This window comes from Marmota marmota, unplaced genomic scaffold, assembly GCF_001458135.2.
Source record: "Marmota marmota marmota unplaced genomic scaffold, marMar, whole genome shotgun sequence".
NCBI lineage: Eukaryota > Metazoa > Chordata > Mammalia > Rodentia > Sciuridae > Marmota > Marmota marmota.
The window spans coordinates 52,790,671-52,810,495 of NW_025999977.1; the positions used below are offsets into that span (position 1 = coordinate 52,790,671).

General features: G+C 48.0%; 1 protein-coding gene across 7 annotated transcripts in view; it reads right to left on the bottom strand.

Annotated features, from left to right (window-relative positions):
* Positions 1 to 19,825, bottom strand: part of Lpin1 (lipin 1) — a 108,772-nt gene that overhangs the window by 13,499 nt on the left and 75,448 nt on the right. For 4 of the 7 annotated variants that reach the window (XM_048804793.1, XM_048804791.1, XM_048804790.1 and 1 more), the window contains exons 11-18: positions 18,350 to 18,443; positions 17,432 to 17,501; positions 14,153 to 14,230; positions 13,921 to 14,013; positions 10,114 to 10,193; positions 5,203 to 5,329; positions 3,662 to 3,810; positions 3,145 to 3,231 (exon numbers count right to left, since the gene is read on the bottom strand). In XM_048804793.1, coding sequence (XP_048660750.1) covers positions 3,145 to 3,231; positions 3,662 to 3,810; positions 5,203 to 5,329; positions 10,114 to 10,193; positions 13,921 to 14,013; positions 14,153 to 14,230; positions 17,432 to 17,501; positions 18,350 to 18,443 — 778 coding nt within the window. The remainder of the gene's footprint in view (positions 1 to 3,144; positions 3,232 to 3,661; positions 3,811 to 5,202; positions 5,330 to 10,113; positions 10,194 to 13,920; positions 14,014 to 14,152; positions 14,231 to 17,431; positions 17,502 to 18,349; positions 18,444 to 19,825) is intronic. The other 3 variants (XM_048804795.1, XM_015479963.2, XM_015479962.2) reach the window with 1 other exon arrangement.

Consider the following 19,825-nt stretch of genomic DNA (forward strand, 5'->3'; position numbering starts at 1 on the left):
AGCTCACTGCAAGACTGGTTTATTCATTAGGCAAATACTGCAGAATAAAATTTAAGTGGTACCCAAATTCAATGGCAGCAATGTCAGAAAAGAGATTAATGAGTCCAAAACTCCTACACTAAACGGCACCTTTCTCCTGGTGCTCCAGCATGCTGAACATTTCTCTAAGCATTTCTCTGGGTAATCACAATAAAATCTCAAAAGAATAGCCTGGACTAACTGGAAGGGCACACTAGGAGCCCTGGTCAGCTTGGTCCTGCCTCTGCTCCCAGCTGTGGCTGTCTGAAACGTGCACGGGGCCTGGCTTGTGAGACTGCCTGGATGGGAACCCACTTTAGCTGACGGTCAGCTCCAGGTGCCTTACACTGTGACCAGCCTGGTGCCCCACAATGGGGACTGTAGCCAACAATCTAGGCCCACGCCCCTGGACACCAGGGAAGAGCTGCAAAGCCAGGGAAGGCAGGAGCTGACAGCTGGCCAGGGTCACGGGTTCTGGCCTAGAAACATATCATGAAGACTGTGGCATGTGAGACAGACAGTAAAGGCTGGAAAAATGTTGAAAGGCAAAAATCAGAGGTAAAGACACGTTAAGCAAAAGCTATTGCAAGAGCAAAGGCAAGAAGACAGAAAAGGAGCAGAGTTGGGAACACAGCAGATCAGAGCACAAAGGTCCAAGAGCAGCAGGAAAGGAGGAGTGAGCATGAGGCTGGGAAACTGCTGGGAAGCATGAGCCTGAGCACTTCCTCTGGTAGGTGCTGGTATGGCGCCCCTGCAGACCCATACACTGCCCCGGGAGCCCCAATCAGCACTGCAAATCCCACAGCCTGACTGTCCTCGGGCACCACAGACAGACATACCAAACTCAATGAGCAAACTGACATCAGACCACATGTCATATAACACTCCAGCCACTCGACCAAAAAGACGACTAAGAAGAATTCTGCAGCATCCTCAGATTCCCAACAGAGTTTATTCTTTCTAAACTCTCAAAGAAAAGAACAAGTGTCTTTGGGAAGCCACGAGACTTTATTTTTTAAGATATTACTTCAGGAAAATCCAAGAGAGACATAAATCAAGACCAAAAGGGGTGGGGAGGTAGAAAGAAATGTGGCCCTTTTTTAATGTCACTAAAAAGACAGAAATAGATTTATGCTCTAATACTCAAAATGAATCAGGCTATGAAGAACTCAACATCCTGACCCAGGAAGGCATCTTCCTTAAACCAAAAATAAATGCAACTCTAAGTGTCACACTAGTCACAGCAGCCGAGGGGCAGATCAATCCTCCTGAGTGAAAAGCCAGCCATGAAGGGCTGTGGGGAAGGGGTGCACACAATGTCTATAAGAGTACAGGCTGGGGGCCTTCACAGAAGGCAACCCCCCAGCAGTAGTGATCAGCTCTGCAAAGATGCACGTCAACCACCTGCAGTTCAGGGGAAGAACACCACGTCTAGGACTCTCACAGGACTTGCTAAGTGCACGCCTTCTTTATTCATTCACACACAATTATAAACAGAATACCAGAATATGTAAATACTTGTGGCATCACTGTTGGAAATAGTAAAAAAGACTATCTACATGTTCATCAACAGAGTTATGAGTTAAATAAAGCAGAGTATACCCGTAAGAGAATTTTGTGAAGCAGCTAAAAAGAATAAGGTAATCTTCATCATGAGGACATATGAGGGGAGAATGGATGTTTTTCTTTCTTTCTTTTTTTTTTTTTAGTAAGTACAACAGCAAGATAGAACAGGTTGTCCACAGTATTTCTGGGAACAATTCACTAGGGGGTAGGGTAGGGAGGAGGCAGCCATAACTTTTACCTTGGAACTTTTAAATTTCTGTAATCTGGATCTTTAAAGATCTTTTTAAAGAAGCATGCTTTACTCTTGTAAATTTTTAAAGATGAAATCTAGAAAGGGTTAAACCACTGGGCTGAGCATCTAAGAAGAAACCTGAATCCTGCAATCCACCAGATCCTCCATTGCAGGATCATAAGGTCCTAGAGTAAGTGACTGACTGGTGCATGATGACCCCAACCATCTGCCACAGGACCACAGGACCGAGCACTCACAGGCACTCCATGAATGTTGCATAAATGGAAGAATATGGGGCGGGGAAGACTATTTATTTGTCTAAACAACTCCCCACACCTCACCACCACCCATGTGGACCAGGGGTAAGCACATCAGGTTGGGAACACCGAACCTGAGATGCCCATCCGGACACTAAATATGTGAAGTCCTCGTCTTGCTCACCCATGGAAGACAGGGCTCTCCTGACTCAGACACACCTCCAGCTCTCACTGGAGGGAGAACAGAAGACACTGGAGGGAGAGGTCCCACTCATGTTGGAGACTCTAGTCCACAGAAAGCTAGAGAAGGTGTAACTATGTGGATCAGAGGCGAAGTCCCAGCAAGCCAGGATGGCAGGTGGAGAATCACTGAAGGGCTCCAACCCCTGGAGGCAAGCAGAGCAGAAGCTGTGGCCTTGGAGCCAGGCAACCAGGGTTTGAATGAGTCCTGACCATTAGCACCTATTTGGACAAATCATTTGAACTTTTCAAGTTAATTCCCCTTATACTCACACAGAAATGATATTACTTGCTTTTCAGAATTACTATAAGATCAAGGGAAGAAACACACGTGCCCCACACGATGGCAGTTTGAAAACCAGTCACCACTTGACATTCCAGGTGTAGGCCCCAGCAGTGAGCATTGCCATCCCACTCACTGCGCACTCCACAGACCAGGTGGACACGGAGCGCACTGCAAGCTGACTTTCAGGACCAGCACCTATCTAAAATTTGCATGGAGTCTGCAACTTTTTAGCCCAGAGGTGATCGCTTGGCACACATCGCTTGGTTACTTTTGACTTTCCCTGGTTGAATCGAACCCCAGTCCCTCAGCTAACACTGCCACCTTCTTCTTTCTCTTTAGCAATTTTTGACTCACCTACACTTTCCTTCTTGCTTCGTGGTCCTGACCCAAGTATGGAACTGTCAGGACTCTCTGTGCAACTTAGGATTCTCCACCCCAACTCTCCACTCCCACTGCCCCTTCTCGGGTTAGGTCCCCCATCTGCATAAGTCACCCCATGCCTGGCAGCAGTGCCAAGAAATGGGAGACGAGCACTCTGTACTTACTGGCTCACTTTATGGTACAACTTCGCAATGCCCTGGTGGGTCCAATCCTTCCCGAGGGTGGGCAAAATGTGGCCAAGGGTATCTGATCTAAATAAAGACAAAGATAAGAAAAATAACAAGGTAACTACAAAGGGATTTTAAAAACCTATTCAAATTCAACACACCATTCATACCTCATTACAAAATATGAACAAGACCCAGGACACTGTGGATACAAAGCCCAAGACTCAAGTCATCAAGTAGACTGGTCAGAACGGGGCGCCTTCAGTCTGACCACAGGCCAAGAGCTGGGCTTGTTAATTCAAGTGAAGAGGCTCTGACCATTCCACAGAGGCCTTCTCCAAAATCATCCAGGTCAGCAACCAAGGCAGAAAGACGGCACCCCCCGGAAAACCATCCCCAGGCCCTGCAGACAGCTGCTGAGGCCCAGGAGCTGAACTCTGGAGTCCCACCAGGCTCCCGAGGAAGAGCATGAAGTCCATCTGGAGACCAGGCTCCCACAATGAAGTTGTCTTACCTCGTGATGGTGCCGTCAATATCAGAAATGATGACTTTATCATCCCAGTTCCACAGATAGATGGTGCCTTCACAGCGACAGGTGCCTTGATACTGTGTGGTGACACTGAAAACCACGTCATTGGGGCCATTCTTCAACTTCAAGCTTTTCTGAAAAATATGAATAACTGTGTCTGCTTGAGAGAAGGCCCAGGGTGAGGGACATGGGCCTCTGTCTATGAGAAGGAAGCCAAAGTTCCAAAAGCAATCACAGCCTTGGGCCACCGTGAAGTTCCTCTCCTGCTGCTTGTTCTTGGTCTTTCTGGGACTGGACAGGAACCTGAATATCAGCTCCCAGGCCACACCCAGCACAGCATCACCCACTTCCCATAAGTATCCTTCTTCCAAGGGTAATTCTGACATGATCCAGTGTTTCTGGGCAGGGCTACATGACAGGCCATGAGCCTTGGCAAGATAAACTGTAGTTACAGAAGAGACATGTGAAGGTCCTGATATGGAGACACAAATCTAAACCAAATGTGAAAATGTTCCCTAAATAACCATGTTTTTAATGCTTATTTAAAATGTGTTTTTCATGGTTATTTTACTGACACAAATTAGAAAAAAGAAGGCTCAGTTATCAGTCATTATCAGCCACAGAATATAGTGGTGACCTAAAGAAATCATACTGAATTCAGAAAGCAAAATGACTTTTTGGGAGTTCTGAGTCTCTTTGCTGGGATGCTCTGGTGCATGCTAGCTGACTGCACAGACCCACAGGGCTGACTTCAGGTGTCTCCCAGATTGCTGGCAGGAGCCTATGTCACACAGTAACTTGCAGGCCACAGGACCTCATCCATGGCTAACATGGGTACCAGGGCCTGAACTTTTCCCATTAAATACCATAACTAAGACTGCTCCCCACTAAGTCAAATGCAAAAGACTCTATTTGCAAAATAGCAGGGATATTTGCTCTCTGAATGGTCATGGTTTGAAATAGGATACAAGGACAGAAGGGGCCTGATTAAAGCTGGGCTACACACACACACACAAACACACACACACACACACACACACACACACACACACTTTCTCACAACTCTATAACCAGATGATGCCCTTGCTACCTCATGTTCTCCCCATCCCATCGCCTCTCCTAGATTTCCACCAATTTAAGAGATGCATTTGTGTTAACAAACATCTCTCTTAAGCACCCTGAGAGATTTTCAGAAGTCTATTAGTCACTGATGTCTTAGGATAAGGGAGCTCAGTCAGGGTGCCTTCTGCTGGGTCAGAAAAAAGGGGAACTTGAGGGAAGTCATGAGGGGGCCCACCTCAACAGGTGTCGGCGGAGTCTGGGTGGAAATACTACGCGGTATCCAAATGAGGGGTGTGATGCCGCCAGAGGGTAGCAGGTGCACTGGGGCAGGAAGGGTGCCACAATGTACAAGTGGGAACCTGAAAGTGGGAGGAGTATCCGAGCCTTCATGCAACCCCAGGGTCTGTACAACCATGGCCCCCGAGGACTTGGAGACACAGCCACCCTGAGTCCGGGAGACTCACCAGCTGCTCCGACGTGAGCCGGAGAGTCTTTTTGTAGCTGACGTTAGACAAAAGAGGGAGGTGGCTCGCACTGGAAGGCTTGGCAGCTGCATGCTCTTCGTCACTGGAGGATGATTCGTGCTTTATTCTGGAACACAGTGATATAATCACAAATTAGAAAATGCATCTGGGCAGCCATTAAAAATGCATTAGCCTAAGTCGATGACTCAATCAATTGGGTCTCTCCGGAGAACTGTCTCCTGGGTGGTCATTTACCATATGGCATTAAATTTATCAATGAACCCTCGCTGCACCCCACCATTCATGCAGCTCCTGCATTATTCATGCAGGGGCCACACTGCTTATTCACTTGCCTACTTTCTAGCCGCCACCACTCCCTCTCTACCAGCACAGGTTCACTCCTGATCAGTAGGGTCAAATCCCTCCCGACCTAGGGACGCTGACACTCTTTTGCCTCTCTTCTCCTCCTATCTGAGGGGCAGGCCAAGCCCTAAGAGTCCAAATCGCTACAAGTTCAACCTCATCTGTTCTCTGTATCTACCTCTCCAAATATGAGTCTACACAATTAGGGCACTTCCACGACCTCTAAACAGAGGCCAGTGTAACAAGGAAGGCAGGCCAGTTCTCCCCCTGCAGGACCCCATCGGTCACCACACAAGCTACCAGAATCCACAGCCAACGCCCCAACTTTTCCACACACTCCTGTTGAGGGTGGGGGAGGGGGTCAGAGGAGCAGGGAACAAATCAGTTTATAGAAAGCAGATCAGTAATTTGCTGTTCCCTAAATTAAAATCCTGCCACGACATCATCTCCAACCCAGTAATATCAGCTCTGCCTCCAAGGACCGCGATCTTTAAAAACATCTTGGTGCCACGTGAAGTGCTTAATAAATGCCTTAGACAGAATGTCAAAGGCTGAGCACTCCCAGCAGGCCCATCTGACCTCTCACACACCTATACGCAAGACTCCAACACACAGAGCTCCACCCAATCTCCAAAGTAAGTGCCGACTTCTCTGTGCCAATGTCCCGTGGCCTACCACCTCCCGTCCTCCCTGCATGCTCATTTGGGAGGCAGTACTGGAGACCCGATGCTGCTCTCCACCAGGAGATGTGAAGGACACTGCCACACAGCACCCTCTCAGTGGGCAGACCGGGCTCTGCAGTCCCGAGTGAGCTGCCCCTCCCCAGGCACAGACTCAGGAGAGGGTCTGTGGGCTTGTGGCCATGACCTGACTCACCCACCCACACTTCTCCACACTACTGAGCACTGACAATGCAGCAAGCGACCTGGCCCCTGCGCTCCTAGTCGGCGTCCATCCCAGCCGGGGCTGGAAATGTAGACTTGATGTCTCTGAGACAAAGTCCCAAAGAGTAATTCCTGATCAAAGGAGACAGAGAACACAGGCCAGCGCCCTGCCTGATCCATGGCAGCTGGGCCACTTGTGGGTGGTGAGGGCAGATGGCGCAGTGTTCAGAATCGGAGGGACCCAGGTCTCGAGCCCGAGTCTGAGGCTCAGCACCTGGACAGGTCACTTCTTTGCTTTCTTTCTGGTCTTTCTTCCCCTTAGCCTGCCATGCGGAGAATACCGCCTCCCACCTCCCCAAAACTCTAGAGCACAGGCAGGGAACCGCCTGGAGAATCATCCCCAGGAAAGGCCTCAGCAGGGGAGGATTTCTCTCCAGGCCTCAGCCAGCTCATCTGTTAAAGGACACCCTTCACCAAAGTCTCTTCCCTTCTAACATCTATGGATCCTGTGGACAAACCGGCTCTGTCCAGCCAATAACCTGGAGGCTTTCCAGCGCGGTAGACTCAGTCCTGGAGTCAGCCAGGCCTGACAGACGTCCTCGTCAGCAGCAGGAGGACAAGGCTATGGGCCCTTACTGACAAGGAAAATGTTTATGTTCCAACCAAACAGTTTGGACTGAAATGAGATCCAAATGTGAATGGAAGCTCTTGGTGAAAACAGATTGATGTGTGCCTCTGCCGGGAGGAGGAAGCCACAAGGGGAAGAGCTGTGATTTCCATCTGCTGCTTTAAAAAAAAGCCACGAATTCACGCAGCATACCATGTTTGAAGGAACACGGAAAGGAAAACACAGACACGAAGCCTAACAGGAGTTGTACAGTTGGCTGCCGGCACTGCCAGCCCAGGGCGAGGAGACGGTGGTTTACAGCTGCCGGCTTCCGGCCCTTGCCACCCTTTGCCACCCTGCAAGGAACAAAATGCCTCCCATTCAGAGTCCCCACGCCCCTCCGGCAACGGCTCATTAAATGTCGCTTGCGCTTATGGAGCCTGCAAGCAGCAGCACAATACAACAGGCTCCCACCACTTGGAAATCTGTGTTCGGAAGAGAGGCTGGGAACGGCCTCAGAGTCAGCCCTCGTCACAGCATACGTTTTTCAAATGGTGTTTTAATTATTTGTATGGTGACAAGCTGTTTGCTCAATTATGGGACTTTGGGGACTGTTCTGTCACTCAAGTCTGTCAATTAGGAAATCATTCCAACGCCTTTTTTTAAGTTATCTGCATGAATCTAATAAGAAGACTAAAAGTCTAAGATGCCAGTATAAAGTAAAAGATTCATATTTCTCAAGAGAACTTTAGCCTTACTTCTTCTGAAATCTCAATTCATTGCACAAGAGTTAAAACTTTTCAGGTTTGATAAAGAAATGTTTGACTAATTCAGAACGATGAAAGGCCCAACTGCGTCTACACAAAGGGAACAGCATTTCTCGTCAACAGATAAGTGTGACTGCGTCAGACAGTGAGGAGAGCCGTCATAGCTCAAGGAACAACAAGCTGATGACAACTGACAACCCAACTGGGAAGAGCTACTGAAGTGTCCTGATGGCCCGCCACCCTCTGCCTGCCCAGTGTCCTCCTGGGGTGGTCCACACCACAGCCAGAAAGGGCAAAAACTGCAGTGGTGACAACAGCTGGAGCCTCTGCCAGTGGCTGTCCCCACCGGTCCCTTCTAACTCACCTCAGGATGGGTCTGGCTCACGGGTGGCACCACAAGAAAGTGGAAACTGCATGGCTCTAGACAGATACACACCCCCCAGGTGACCACAGGCTGGACCAGGGGCTTGTGCATTCTGGTCACCTTGTCACGAAGCTATCATGAGTGAGCATTAGTGAGTAGGAAGAAGGCAGGTGCTGGGGTCGTGAGCGCTGAGTGGGGGGCCTGGAGGGAGAAGCAGGTACTGGGCCCACTCTTACCCACTCCACAAATGGAGATGCTGAGAGGTGGGTATTCATGTGGCAGAAGACCGCTCAGAGGCTGACAACGCCCTGCTTCAAATCCTACTCTGGTAGCTTGGTATTTAGAAACCGTTAGAGGGACAGAGGGGGCTCCTGAGAATTCCAGGAAAACAGGGCATTTCCAGTGCAGCGAACCCTCTGGTTCAAGTGCTTACATCATGCAGCTTAGTACCCTTGCTCGTGTCCTCTCTTTGAAGGCCGCCACCCGCTGCGCCGCTCCTCCCAGCCCATGTGGGCATCAACCCCCAATGGCGCCTTTGCTCAGATACATGAAGTACTCTGCCTGAGGCCACGCGTGAGCCAGGATTCCTAACCAGATCCACCTGACTCCAGAGGCTGCTGTTCCTGCTGGTCTCCCACAAGAGGAGCCACTTGCTGAAGATCTCCTGGCTTCTCTCCCGGTACTGGACACACCCCTTCTAAGGACTGCCATGCTCTGCTGGGGCTCCGTCCTGAACACACCTGCCTTCACCCTTCCAAGCTCGCTCTGAGCCAAACTCAAAGTTCTTGGAAAGCAACCAAATCATTGTGCCTGAGAGCCTGTCCCCAGGGAAAGAGCCAGAGACAGAAGGTGAAGGGAGCAAACAGCAGCCCCCACACCCCAAGCCTAACACTAGGGTCTGGCTGAGTCACAGGAAGGCACAGAGCAGCAGAGTCCAGGTGGAAACATACCACCGCTTGGGGTGCCACCAAAAAAAAAAAAAAAAACAGCAGTTTCCCTTCAAGAACATCCCAGCCAGATGAGTCTGGTCCCTGGACAGTCACATCCAAAAACAGTTGTCCCTGGTCCTGAGTACTCTGCCAACCTTATCCTTCTCCACAGAGAACAAGGAAATTAGCACATTCCCTGCTTCTCACCAACATGGCTTCCCACTTCCAGCAAATAATTCCAGAAAGAGAATTCTCTGTTTAAGACACTGACAAGAGGTCAGGACAGAGGACAGAAATCTAAGCCTGCTTCTCCCCTAAACCGACCGACACACAGGGAAATCCCATCAGTGCAGCAGCATCCACAACAGGCCTACTCCAGGCAGGCACTGGCTGGCCTCCAAGGATGGTGCCCACAGCTCATCTCTACCCACAGAACAAGAAATGCAGTCTGGGTTTCTCACACACAGAAAGGCTGCAAGGTGAAGTAACAGGGATACTACCAGTGTGGACCCCCTAGTATCAGCATGTCGATGTGGTCTGCCTCAAATTCCTACAGAGCTTAAGCTGAACACAAAACATCACTAACTGTGACCAGCATTGTTAAAACCTAATCTCTCCTATGTAAGTTAATAGGAATCAGCACATATTTAAACTGTACAGAAAGGGAAATCCTTCAAAAGGGAACTTATTTTCCCATCACCGTGAATGCTCACCCGCCATCACCATCACCACATCACCATAGTGATGTTGGAGGACCACCACATGCAGGGCCATGAGCAATGCTCTAGTTCTGTTGTCTCATCTCAGGGTCACGTTGACCTTGCAAAGACTAACGGGAAAACCAATCTACATAATTGTCACTGAGGGCATCACAGAACTGGGCTAAGACCCAGGTGCAAGGCTTGAGCCGCTGTGAAGCCTTCAGCATCCATGCACATGTGCATAGCCCTGGGTATGGAAAGAAGTGGCCACACCCCAACAGGGCACCCGCCTGTACCTGGTGGCCATGCTCAGCTGTGACGGCTGCTCTCCAGTGCTGTGGCCCTTTCCAGCCAAGCACTGCTCGGGCTTACTCTCCTGGAGAAGAAGAAAAGAAAGTCAAGAAAAACCTCTTGCACTAAAGCTCACATTCTTGTTAGAGTCTGTAAATAAGTCAAAATAACACCTGGCATTTTGCCAGGGGAATGTTAGAGTTCGTAAACAAGTCTGGATGGTGCCTGGCAAAATGCCAGAGGGAGTGGTTTGAGAAGTAACAAAAGAGAGCCATTAAGTGTAGAGATTCCTTATTGGTTGACTGATGTATCTAGTTTATGCTAATTAGATAAGCTGTGTGGAATGTATAAATACTGCTCCTGTCCTGCAATAAACGGCTTCCACTCCTGCTGTATCAACGTACACAAGTTATTCGTCACTCCCTCCGCTTATTTTGCCCAGCCAGCCGGGCTGCGGCACATTCTGCCATGGGCTCCCGAAGGACAGGCAGACCCCCAAGGTGGCCCTTCCCAGGGGCACACACCCAGGGATGGCCCAGGAGGCTCTGGGTGTATTCATTTGGGCAGGTCCCAGTTACTCCCTTGTATGATTAAGCTGAGAAATATTTTTGACAGAAATGAGTGTTATCCATAAGTGTTCACGGCACGAAACCAAACTCCATCACTGCCGCAGCGTATGCAAACGCTTTTATCAAGGGCTGCTTGGATTCCTGTGAGCTTTCAAAATATTTGGTTTAAATTGCCAATAGAAATGCTTGAAAACGTTTTCACACCATATTTTGCTTGGGGAAAATGTTGAAGCATCTTTCTCTCTTTCAATACTACAGTCTTAATAGAAAATGTTCCTGGGGTATATTGGGGAGAGCCTTGGATCTCTAAGAAAACTCCAGGCCCTAGGCTTTTTCTCTCACTTCTTTTGGAGCAAGCCATGGAACTTCTCAGAGCCTCATTTCCCCATCTGTGAAACGGGTGAGATCACTGAGGCCCAGCACTGCAGTGAAGACTGAGAGAGGTGCTGTATACACAGCATCAACCCTGATGATGGGCAGACACCAGCCCCGGAGACTTCCCACCAAGTCAGACGGGGCCAGACAGACATGCCAGGGGACACAGTGAGACCTCTTTATCAGTGGTCCTCTGGCTAGGAGGCAAGTTAATACTTCCACTGCAGCACTTTAATAAAGAAAAGGAACAAAACAAACCCCATCACCAGATACCCTTCCCCACATACAATGCATATAAACTTGTTTTAAATACTTGTTAATTTTTCTATGAATACACAAAAAACTGATATAATATACCCAGTTATTTTTTAAGGAAACTCTGCCACTACAACTAACAATTTTTATTTAGTTTACTTACGTTAAATAAGTATATTTCTGCTTTTTTTAAAGAAATGTTTAATCCAATAAATGCTCCTTACTTCATACTAGCATTCCCTCAATTACCATCAGTAGAAACAGACAAAATAAAGAGGTCTTTAAAATATTCTTCTATCTTAAATTCTAGAATATTCTGCCCAGGACTGCAGATGTAGTTCAAAAAAATATTTGCTTGACATGCATAAAGCCTTGGGTTAGATCCCCAGCACCATGAAAAATAAGTAAATAAATAAAATAGAACATTCTACCCTCTAGTAAGAAAACTGGAAAGCCCTTCACACTTCTGATTCCCCATGGGAAAGCATGTATTTGCTCTAGCTTGTTTGTAGCCCTCAGAAGTAAAGGGACTCACATTAAAACTCAGATGTACTAACAGAAAATGTCAAAGAGCACCTCAATCTGGATAAAACTCTTCAATAGAACTTTTGCCTTTGAACAAATGGTACATTGAGTCCAATGGGTTTTCTTTCACCAGTTAAATAATATCATGATCACTACACGCTGCATTCCAAAGGTGATCATCATTCCCTCAACAATTACTACCAAAGCCCCAGTCCAATGTGGGCTCCAGGACTGCACCCCAGAGTCAAAGTTATGCATGGCCTCTCCCTTCATGGAGCTTAGGGTCTACCAGGAAAAAGACATGCTATTCAACAGTCAGACTACTAAGTGTATAATTATAAACTCTGATGCAATTTATGAAGGAAAATCTCATAGGCAAGGCTGCGAAAACAGAGAATGGTAGAACACATTAATCTGCCAAGGGGAACTTGATCAGCTGGTTAAATAATGGCAAGGGAGTGTTGAGGGTCCTATATTCTCTGGGCAGAGAAAATAACATGTGCAGAAGCCCTGGGGTAGACCATTTACTTTTAGCAGTTCTATTAAAGCACAGAAGGCAGGAGGAGAAGGGCAAAGATAAGGCTGATGAGCGAGACAGAAGAAGTGAAGTATGTGGGTCTGGAAACCTCAGTCTATAAGCAGGGAGCAACATCAACTGGACCAGTATCCTAACTAGAACAATCCAGCTACAGGACAGAGAACCAAGAAGTGAGGGCGGGAACAGCTACACAGACTATTTGAGAGATGACAGCAGTTGAGACTCATGGGGTGGAGCTGCAGAGAAATGGATAAACAGGAGAGGCATTTATGATGGTAAGCCAAAGGGATCCAAAGGGGAGCGAGAGAAAGGAAGCACCTGGCCCATGAACAAACAGTGACACCATTTTCTATCTGTGGCTCCAACGAAGGAAGAGCTCTCTAGCGTACTAGGAATTCCATTTTAGAAATGAGTCTAAATGCCTTGAAGCTCCCCCGTGGAGGTGTCTGTCTGGTTGGCCACTCATAAACAATCCAGGAGGGACAAGGCACGCCTGGCCGGGAGATGAAGATGGGTCTCCAGATGCAGGGAAAAGGGCCAGGGAAAGCAGGGGCTATAAGCAGAGGAGAGGCCAGGGGACTATTCTTGAGGACCTTCAGAGAGGGCCAGCCAGGGGGGAAGCCACTGGATCGGGAGGAAAGCCAGGCCGCTCAGCCAGAGCCAGCGCATAAGTGCCCACAAGGCAGCTAGGAGCTGGATGCAAAGGATGGCAGACATGGAGGGAAACCAGAGTTGCGTCACCTAGACAGCCACCTCAGGGGACAGATGGAGAGAACCAGGTCACTGTTCTGAGAGCACAAGAGGAAGGAAGGTACCGAAGTTTCTTAGTCAAATTCTCACATTGAAACCCTTTTTACAGATTGGACATGAGGTTTCTGTGAAAGAACAGACTCCCAAGATGACCAGACGGGGCCTGAACAACTGGAAAGAGGAATGTACTACTTACTGATGGAGGAAAGACCACAGGTGGATCAGACAGAGGGGAGTCAAAAACTCCACATTGAACCTGTTAAATCTGGGGCATCCATAAGACATACCTGAGTGTAGAAGTAACACAGGCAGCTGGTGTGCAAATGTGGAGCTCGAGGAAAGAGTCCCACTGGAGACGAGTCTGCACAGGCCAGCGGGGAGACGGCATGTAAAATGAAACCGCCTTGGGGCTGGGGATGCGGCTCAGTGGCAGAGCTCCTGCCTGGCATGGGCAAGGCTCTCGGTTCAGTCCTAGCACCACAAAAAGAGCCAACCGGAAGAAATCAGCAAGGCAACGGATCTCTCTGGAGAGCAGGTGCAGGGACAAGGGCTGAGGTACACCATGCCCCCAGCAGGGAGCGACCTGACCAGGCTCCTACCTGACAGGTGACAGATGCAGATGGGAACCGCCTCTGCTCATTCCTCACCCTCCATCCCACCCTCCCTACACCCCGAATGGCAGAGGCAGCTTGTGAGAACTCAGAGTGGCAGCTTATGCGTGCGGACCTGATGTAAGCACATGGAGACAAGCTTCACACAAAACCAAAACCTGCAAAGGCCGTTTTGCTTTCTGTGCTTACCTCTTTGATCGTGGTGTTTCTTCCCCTCCAAGAAAACCACCATCTTCCTCCCTTTTTGGGCATCTTATCCCTCATGATAGATTCCACAGTGGCCTGTTTTAAATGGATGGTGACATAAATAATGGAACCAAAAAAAGATCAACTTAGCAATTTCAAACCAAAAGAAACAGACATGCAAATTAAAGAAAGATTAAAAAAAAAAAAAAAAAAAGTCAGAGAGAGAACAACATACTAATTGTGAATTAAAACTTTTAGAGAAGCAAAACCTAATGGTGTCCAAAATTACATGAAGGTAACTTAAGCATGAAGACTTAAGAGGATGTTAAAGAAAAAACAAACAACAAATAAAATACAACACAACAACAACAAAAAAGAAAGCATTAAAAAATCATTAGTGATTAGTAAGACCAGAAGTTTTCAAACTAAAGTGGCTAATTGATTAAGATACTGTTACGTTCAATATGATGATTACAAAATAAAACATGAAATGATTAATATGGTACAGGATAAAATGACCTTAAACAAAAGGAAAAATTCCCACGACTTTTTAGTACATGTCAGTTTCCAAATTTTGACAAACTGAACTTAGATGCAAATGATTTAAAATCTCAAGTACTACAAAGAAAATTCACACTGACACCCTAAACACATGGAAGTTTGATGGGGAAGATTCAATATGAATTAAAAATCTTCTAAGTATTTCCAAAGAACAGTATCTTAAGGCTAATTCCAAGACCCAAGTAAATGTTATCTCCCTTCCCTTCCTCAGTTTACAGAATTTTGAAGTAGCTGAGACCTTAGCTAGGAACATGGAAAGATGATCTGAGGTCCTTCAGCCCAGCAGGAAGCAGCCAAGTGGAAAGGGAATAATCCACAGGGTTGGCCTGAAGTCTGCTACTTTTCACTGTCTAAAAGATCCTGATCTGACCCCAAAGAAGCCCTGATATACCAAGATGTAAGTCATACATACATCAGTCATGAAAATGATAATGCATAAAGACAACAATACCCTGTCCCCCCAAACTCACCCATAAATATAACAAACCTCCAACTGAGGGAAAAAAAAAAAAAAAAGGAAAAAGAAACTAACAGTGTGATGCTTCAGATGCAGACACACTGATTCTAAACTTCATTTGAAAACAAACAAAAATATCCAAGAAAACACTTATAAGTAGAAAAACAAGGCACAGCCCTCCAGGTTATTAAAATGTATTTGAAAGCTACAGTAATTTAAAAATGCAGTGTTGATCCATAAGTAAATACATCACTGGAACAGGAAACCTAAAATTCAGAGTTAGCAATAAATTTAAGTGCATAGAGAAACTGAGTGTGATGGAGTTGTGACTGCCAATCAGAGGGGGAAGGTTATTTAATAAATGATATAAAAATAATTCAGCTGCCTTGTCAGACCCTGGGAGCTTGATTTCAGAGAAGAAATCAAGTCTCAAACCAGCCTCCCCTTTCTTTCCTGGCAAAGAATCCAAAACTCGATACTCAAGAACCAGGCTGCCATGAAGCGCTGGGGAGGCGGAGACGATGGCAGCCACCCCAGGTCCCACAGGCGAGTTCCAGAGGATGGACCCTGACCGGCTGTGCCTTTCCAGTCACTCCACCACCTGCAACACTGGCCTTGGGGGTGCTGGAGCCTGGGCCAGTGAGACACGAGGAAGCCGCCCACCCTCCCCACTGTGGATGCTGCTGTGTAAGGAAAGTACACAGCAATCATCCCGTGACAGCAAAGGAAAAGCCAGGGACATCAGAGAAGAAATCAAGTCCCAAACCAGAACATCTAAGACTCTCACTATGATAAGAATTATTATCATAATAAACCCACATGATTTAGGCCACTTTTAATCACTGTGCTTTCTACAGTGAGAAGTATCCTGATCCAGTAACCACTTGGGAAAAAAACTGGTTTGGTTCCCAAAACCTCCCTCATTCCTCTCAAAATAAAATATAGATGGGTCAAAGATTTAAAATAAAGTACTAGAAGAAAATACAGAACCATATGTCACTAGTTTTGGAAATGGGGAAGGCAGACCATTCCAAATGATACAAATCCCAGCAGCCATCAAAGATAAACTCTACAAGTCAAAAAAACTACTGCCTAAACCTGTTCAGTGTTCGTATCACATATCACAGGACTAATTTAAGTTTTACAGCCATGTGTATTTATTTTCCTGTAAATTAAATTAATTAACTATATTTCTATTGCATTGGTCTTTTTTTCTTAAAAATTTCCAAAACTTGAGAAATTTAACATAAAAATTTATCCCAGGCCATGGATACCTTGAGAAATCTGGCAAGGACAACATAAAAACCACTCTGTTGATCATGCCTCAGAGTCCACAAACACACACACACATGTGCACAAATACACCACCACACACGCGTACATAAACACATGTGCATGCACATGCGTACACACATATGCACACACGTGCAAGTGTGCATGTATACACAGGTATTGCATACATGCATGTACATATGCATGCACACCACCATGCACACACCCCCATACACGCATTCATGTACATGTGTGTGCACTCACATGCACACGTGTGCGCCATGCATAAATGCACACACAGTATGCACATGTACATACCAATATGCACACTCAGGCGTTCACATACACACATGTATAAGCATATATACAGGTACACATATAAGCCTATGCACACACATACATGTGTATGCTCGCGCATGCATACATATGCACACATACAAGTACACATATGTGCATGTACAGATGTACCTACCTGCACACATGCATGTACACATGCATGCACACATGCACACATAGAGAGATGTGCATATACACACACGCACACACACTGAAGGAGCAGTACAGACTCAACAGTAGGATTTGACCTCCAGGACCTCCAGCATTAGAACTTTTAGACTACAACACCTCGGCCCCATCGAGCACTTGCTAAGTGTACCGAGGATACGAACAGGTCTAAGATGGCATCTTACAGCAAAAACAAAGTATAATTCAGTAGGCAGACGTAACGTTGAGAAAATTCACAACTTCAGGCCAAGTGTCCAGTGGGCTTCCCGGGGCAGGCTGAGCACACCGTGGGCTCACAGGTGGGATCTGCCCTCCTAACTGGACCCTTCCCTGCAGGACTCACCTACTGTCACATGCAGGCTGTGAGCTGCCAGATCCTGGGGGGCTCTGGCCCTGAAGACCTGGGTCTGATACTCTGCCTCCCTGCACTAGCCCCTGCCTACTGCCACCCACCCTCACACGGCTCTGCCCGCTGACCACCATATGCTCCTTCCTACCCCATCATCCTCGTCTGCACTGCCACAGTGGGAGGTCTGCCGTGTAAAGAGCGGGAAGGTGTTCAGGGTGCAAAAGGGACACCTGGCCTGCTCCCAGACTTCAGGAGAGCACAACAAAACTATCAGTGAGGGTCTAAAATAAATGTTCCATTTCAACCCCAACCCCACCCCCACAACACAGCCATCACTTAGTGCCCCATTTCTTTGTCGGGTTACAGCTCACCTTTGGCAAAGGTTTCTGGAAGGCCTGCATTGCCAGCAGTAGAGGTGCTGCCGTCGTCCAATTATAATATCTAACAAAACAATGAGAAAGTTGTCACTAGACCATTGCCCAAACCTAAAGTCTTTTTTTTCTTTGGTACTGGGGATTAAACCCAAGCGCACTTCACCACTGAGCTACATCTGTAGCCCTTCTTATTTTTTGAGACAGGATCTCACTAAGTTGCTCAGGCTGTCCTTAAACTTACAATCCTCCTGCCTCAGCCTCCCAAATTGCTGGGATTATAGGCAGATACCACCACACCCAGCTATCATCATGCCAAGTGATGATAACTTTCCATGGAAAGTTCTGGAATGCCAGTGAGCCCTCAAGGAGCTCAATACTGCTGCTCCCTTCCTGTCCTCTCCATAGACCCCAGCCACACTGGCCAGCAAGGGGCCCAGCTGCAATCATGGCAGCAGGATAAAAGCTAGACCTGATGTCAATGACACTGCCAAGTCCCAATGAGTGACTGCACCAAGCACCAAATGCTGGGGGAGGGGAACCAGGTAGTCTACATTAATCAATAAAATGTCCACAATTTCTGCTCAGAGAAGTCCACAGAGACACCTGCACCTCCCTTGACTTTGCATAATGGCACTTTTGAAAGGTGGGCTACTCAAGGTCCCAGGCTACAGATTAAACTCCACAGCTTTACACCATCAATTACAAAGTCCAGTGCAGATGAATACTGAAACCCACAGGCCAATCATCACCTCGACCTATCAGCTACGCAGGAACACAGAGTCTGGCCATCACTGAGGACACACAGGACACCTGACAACACCTGTGTTTCATCTGCTTTAAAGCTTAACATCCAGGTGTCTGCACTGGTGGGAACCCCGGGGCCCGTGTCAAGCTGCTGCCAAGACAGGTACTCACTTATTCCCGATCTTCACCACAAGATTGGGGTCGTCAATGATAGCAGGGTTGTCCACAAACTGCTGATAGGACACGGCTTGCTCCAAAAACGCATCTATAATGGCATTTGTAAGGAATAAACAAGAAATACAAAGGGAATTGGGCCCTCACTCATTCACAAGTATTTCCAAGAGCAGAAGTCTCCACTGTGCACACAGCCTGTAGAACGGAAAAGGCACCCGTGCTTGTTTGGGGCAGTGTCTGCACTGACATGAAGGAGGCTGCAGTCGAGCCTGCAGTGTGTGGAAGACGTGTGTCCTCCCGCACACATGGGAGTGGTGCGTGTGCTTGCACAGAGGGGCATCCACACAGGCAATCTGATGGCTCTGCAGGGCTGGGAAGCCAGGCTTCAGCTTAGTCACCCCTGTTGGTAATGGGGCAACTGACTCCTCTCCCCAGGCCTCAGCCCCTCCTTTGCAGCACAGTAATGAGGACAGCTTCCTGGGGGCTCATGAGGAAGGACAAGGTCATACGAGGAAAGCAGAGTCATCGATATGGGCAGCTGTGGTGCTGGAGCTGTCGTCTGTGGGAAGAGGGGTGATGGTGTGAGACCCAGTGCTAACCGTGCCCAGCCTCAGGGGAGAGGCAGCACCACTGTGCCCAGGGCAGCAGGACCAGGAGGACATTCAGTGAGGGGCTGTGGCCTGAAACCCTGGCTTCCACTCAACTTTCAGTTCAGCTGGACAGTCCCTTGGGCCTTGACCAGGGGTCTGACCATCTCTCTGGCCCTGACCCATGCCCACACCTTCAAGACCCAGCAGACATTGAGAATCACCTCTGTCCATGGGCTAGCTTGGTCATGAACAGCAACCCAGGTTGGCCAGAACACATACCCTCAGAATCCTGAGACCACGGGGTCTCTCCTCAGAGCTCCTGACCTCCTCTGCACAGACAAGACATTCTTGAGCTCCCACCCATGAGCCAGCTCAGGTGACCCACCTGTCCCATTGCTGCTGTCCCCTCCCCCACCAGCTGCATGTGTACTGAGGAGGGGGTGCCAGCAGGACACTGGCCACCTCATGCCTCTAACTGGTCCCAGGAGTGTGCTTGTCCCATTGTGACCTCAGGAACACACTGGGGTTGGCTATTAAATGTGTGGTCTTAGGAAGACGCCACGGAGCAGCAGAATCAAGCCCACCATGAAGGACCAGCTGGTACAGGGGCCAGAACAGAATCCCCAATCTTTATGTGAGAAGAAATTTTTAAAGTCTAGAAGGGATTTTAGGATGAAGATGGGTCCAGGATGGTTTCCCTGGGCAGGAGAGAAAAGTGGTGTGGCTCTTGCACGGCAGGGCCTTCGCCCCAAGCTCTGCTAGAAACAGCGGCCACGCGACAGAAGAGAGACCCGTGGTGGTGGAGGGGCAGTGCTGGCAGCTGGGTCACTAGACTCTAGTAAGAGTCATCAGCCGACAACTGTCGGCAGGAGCGGAGTCGGGG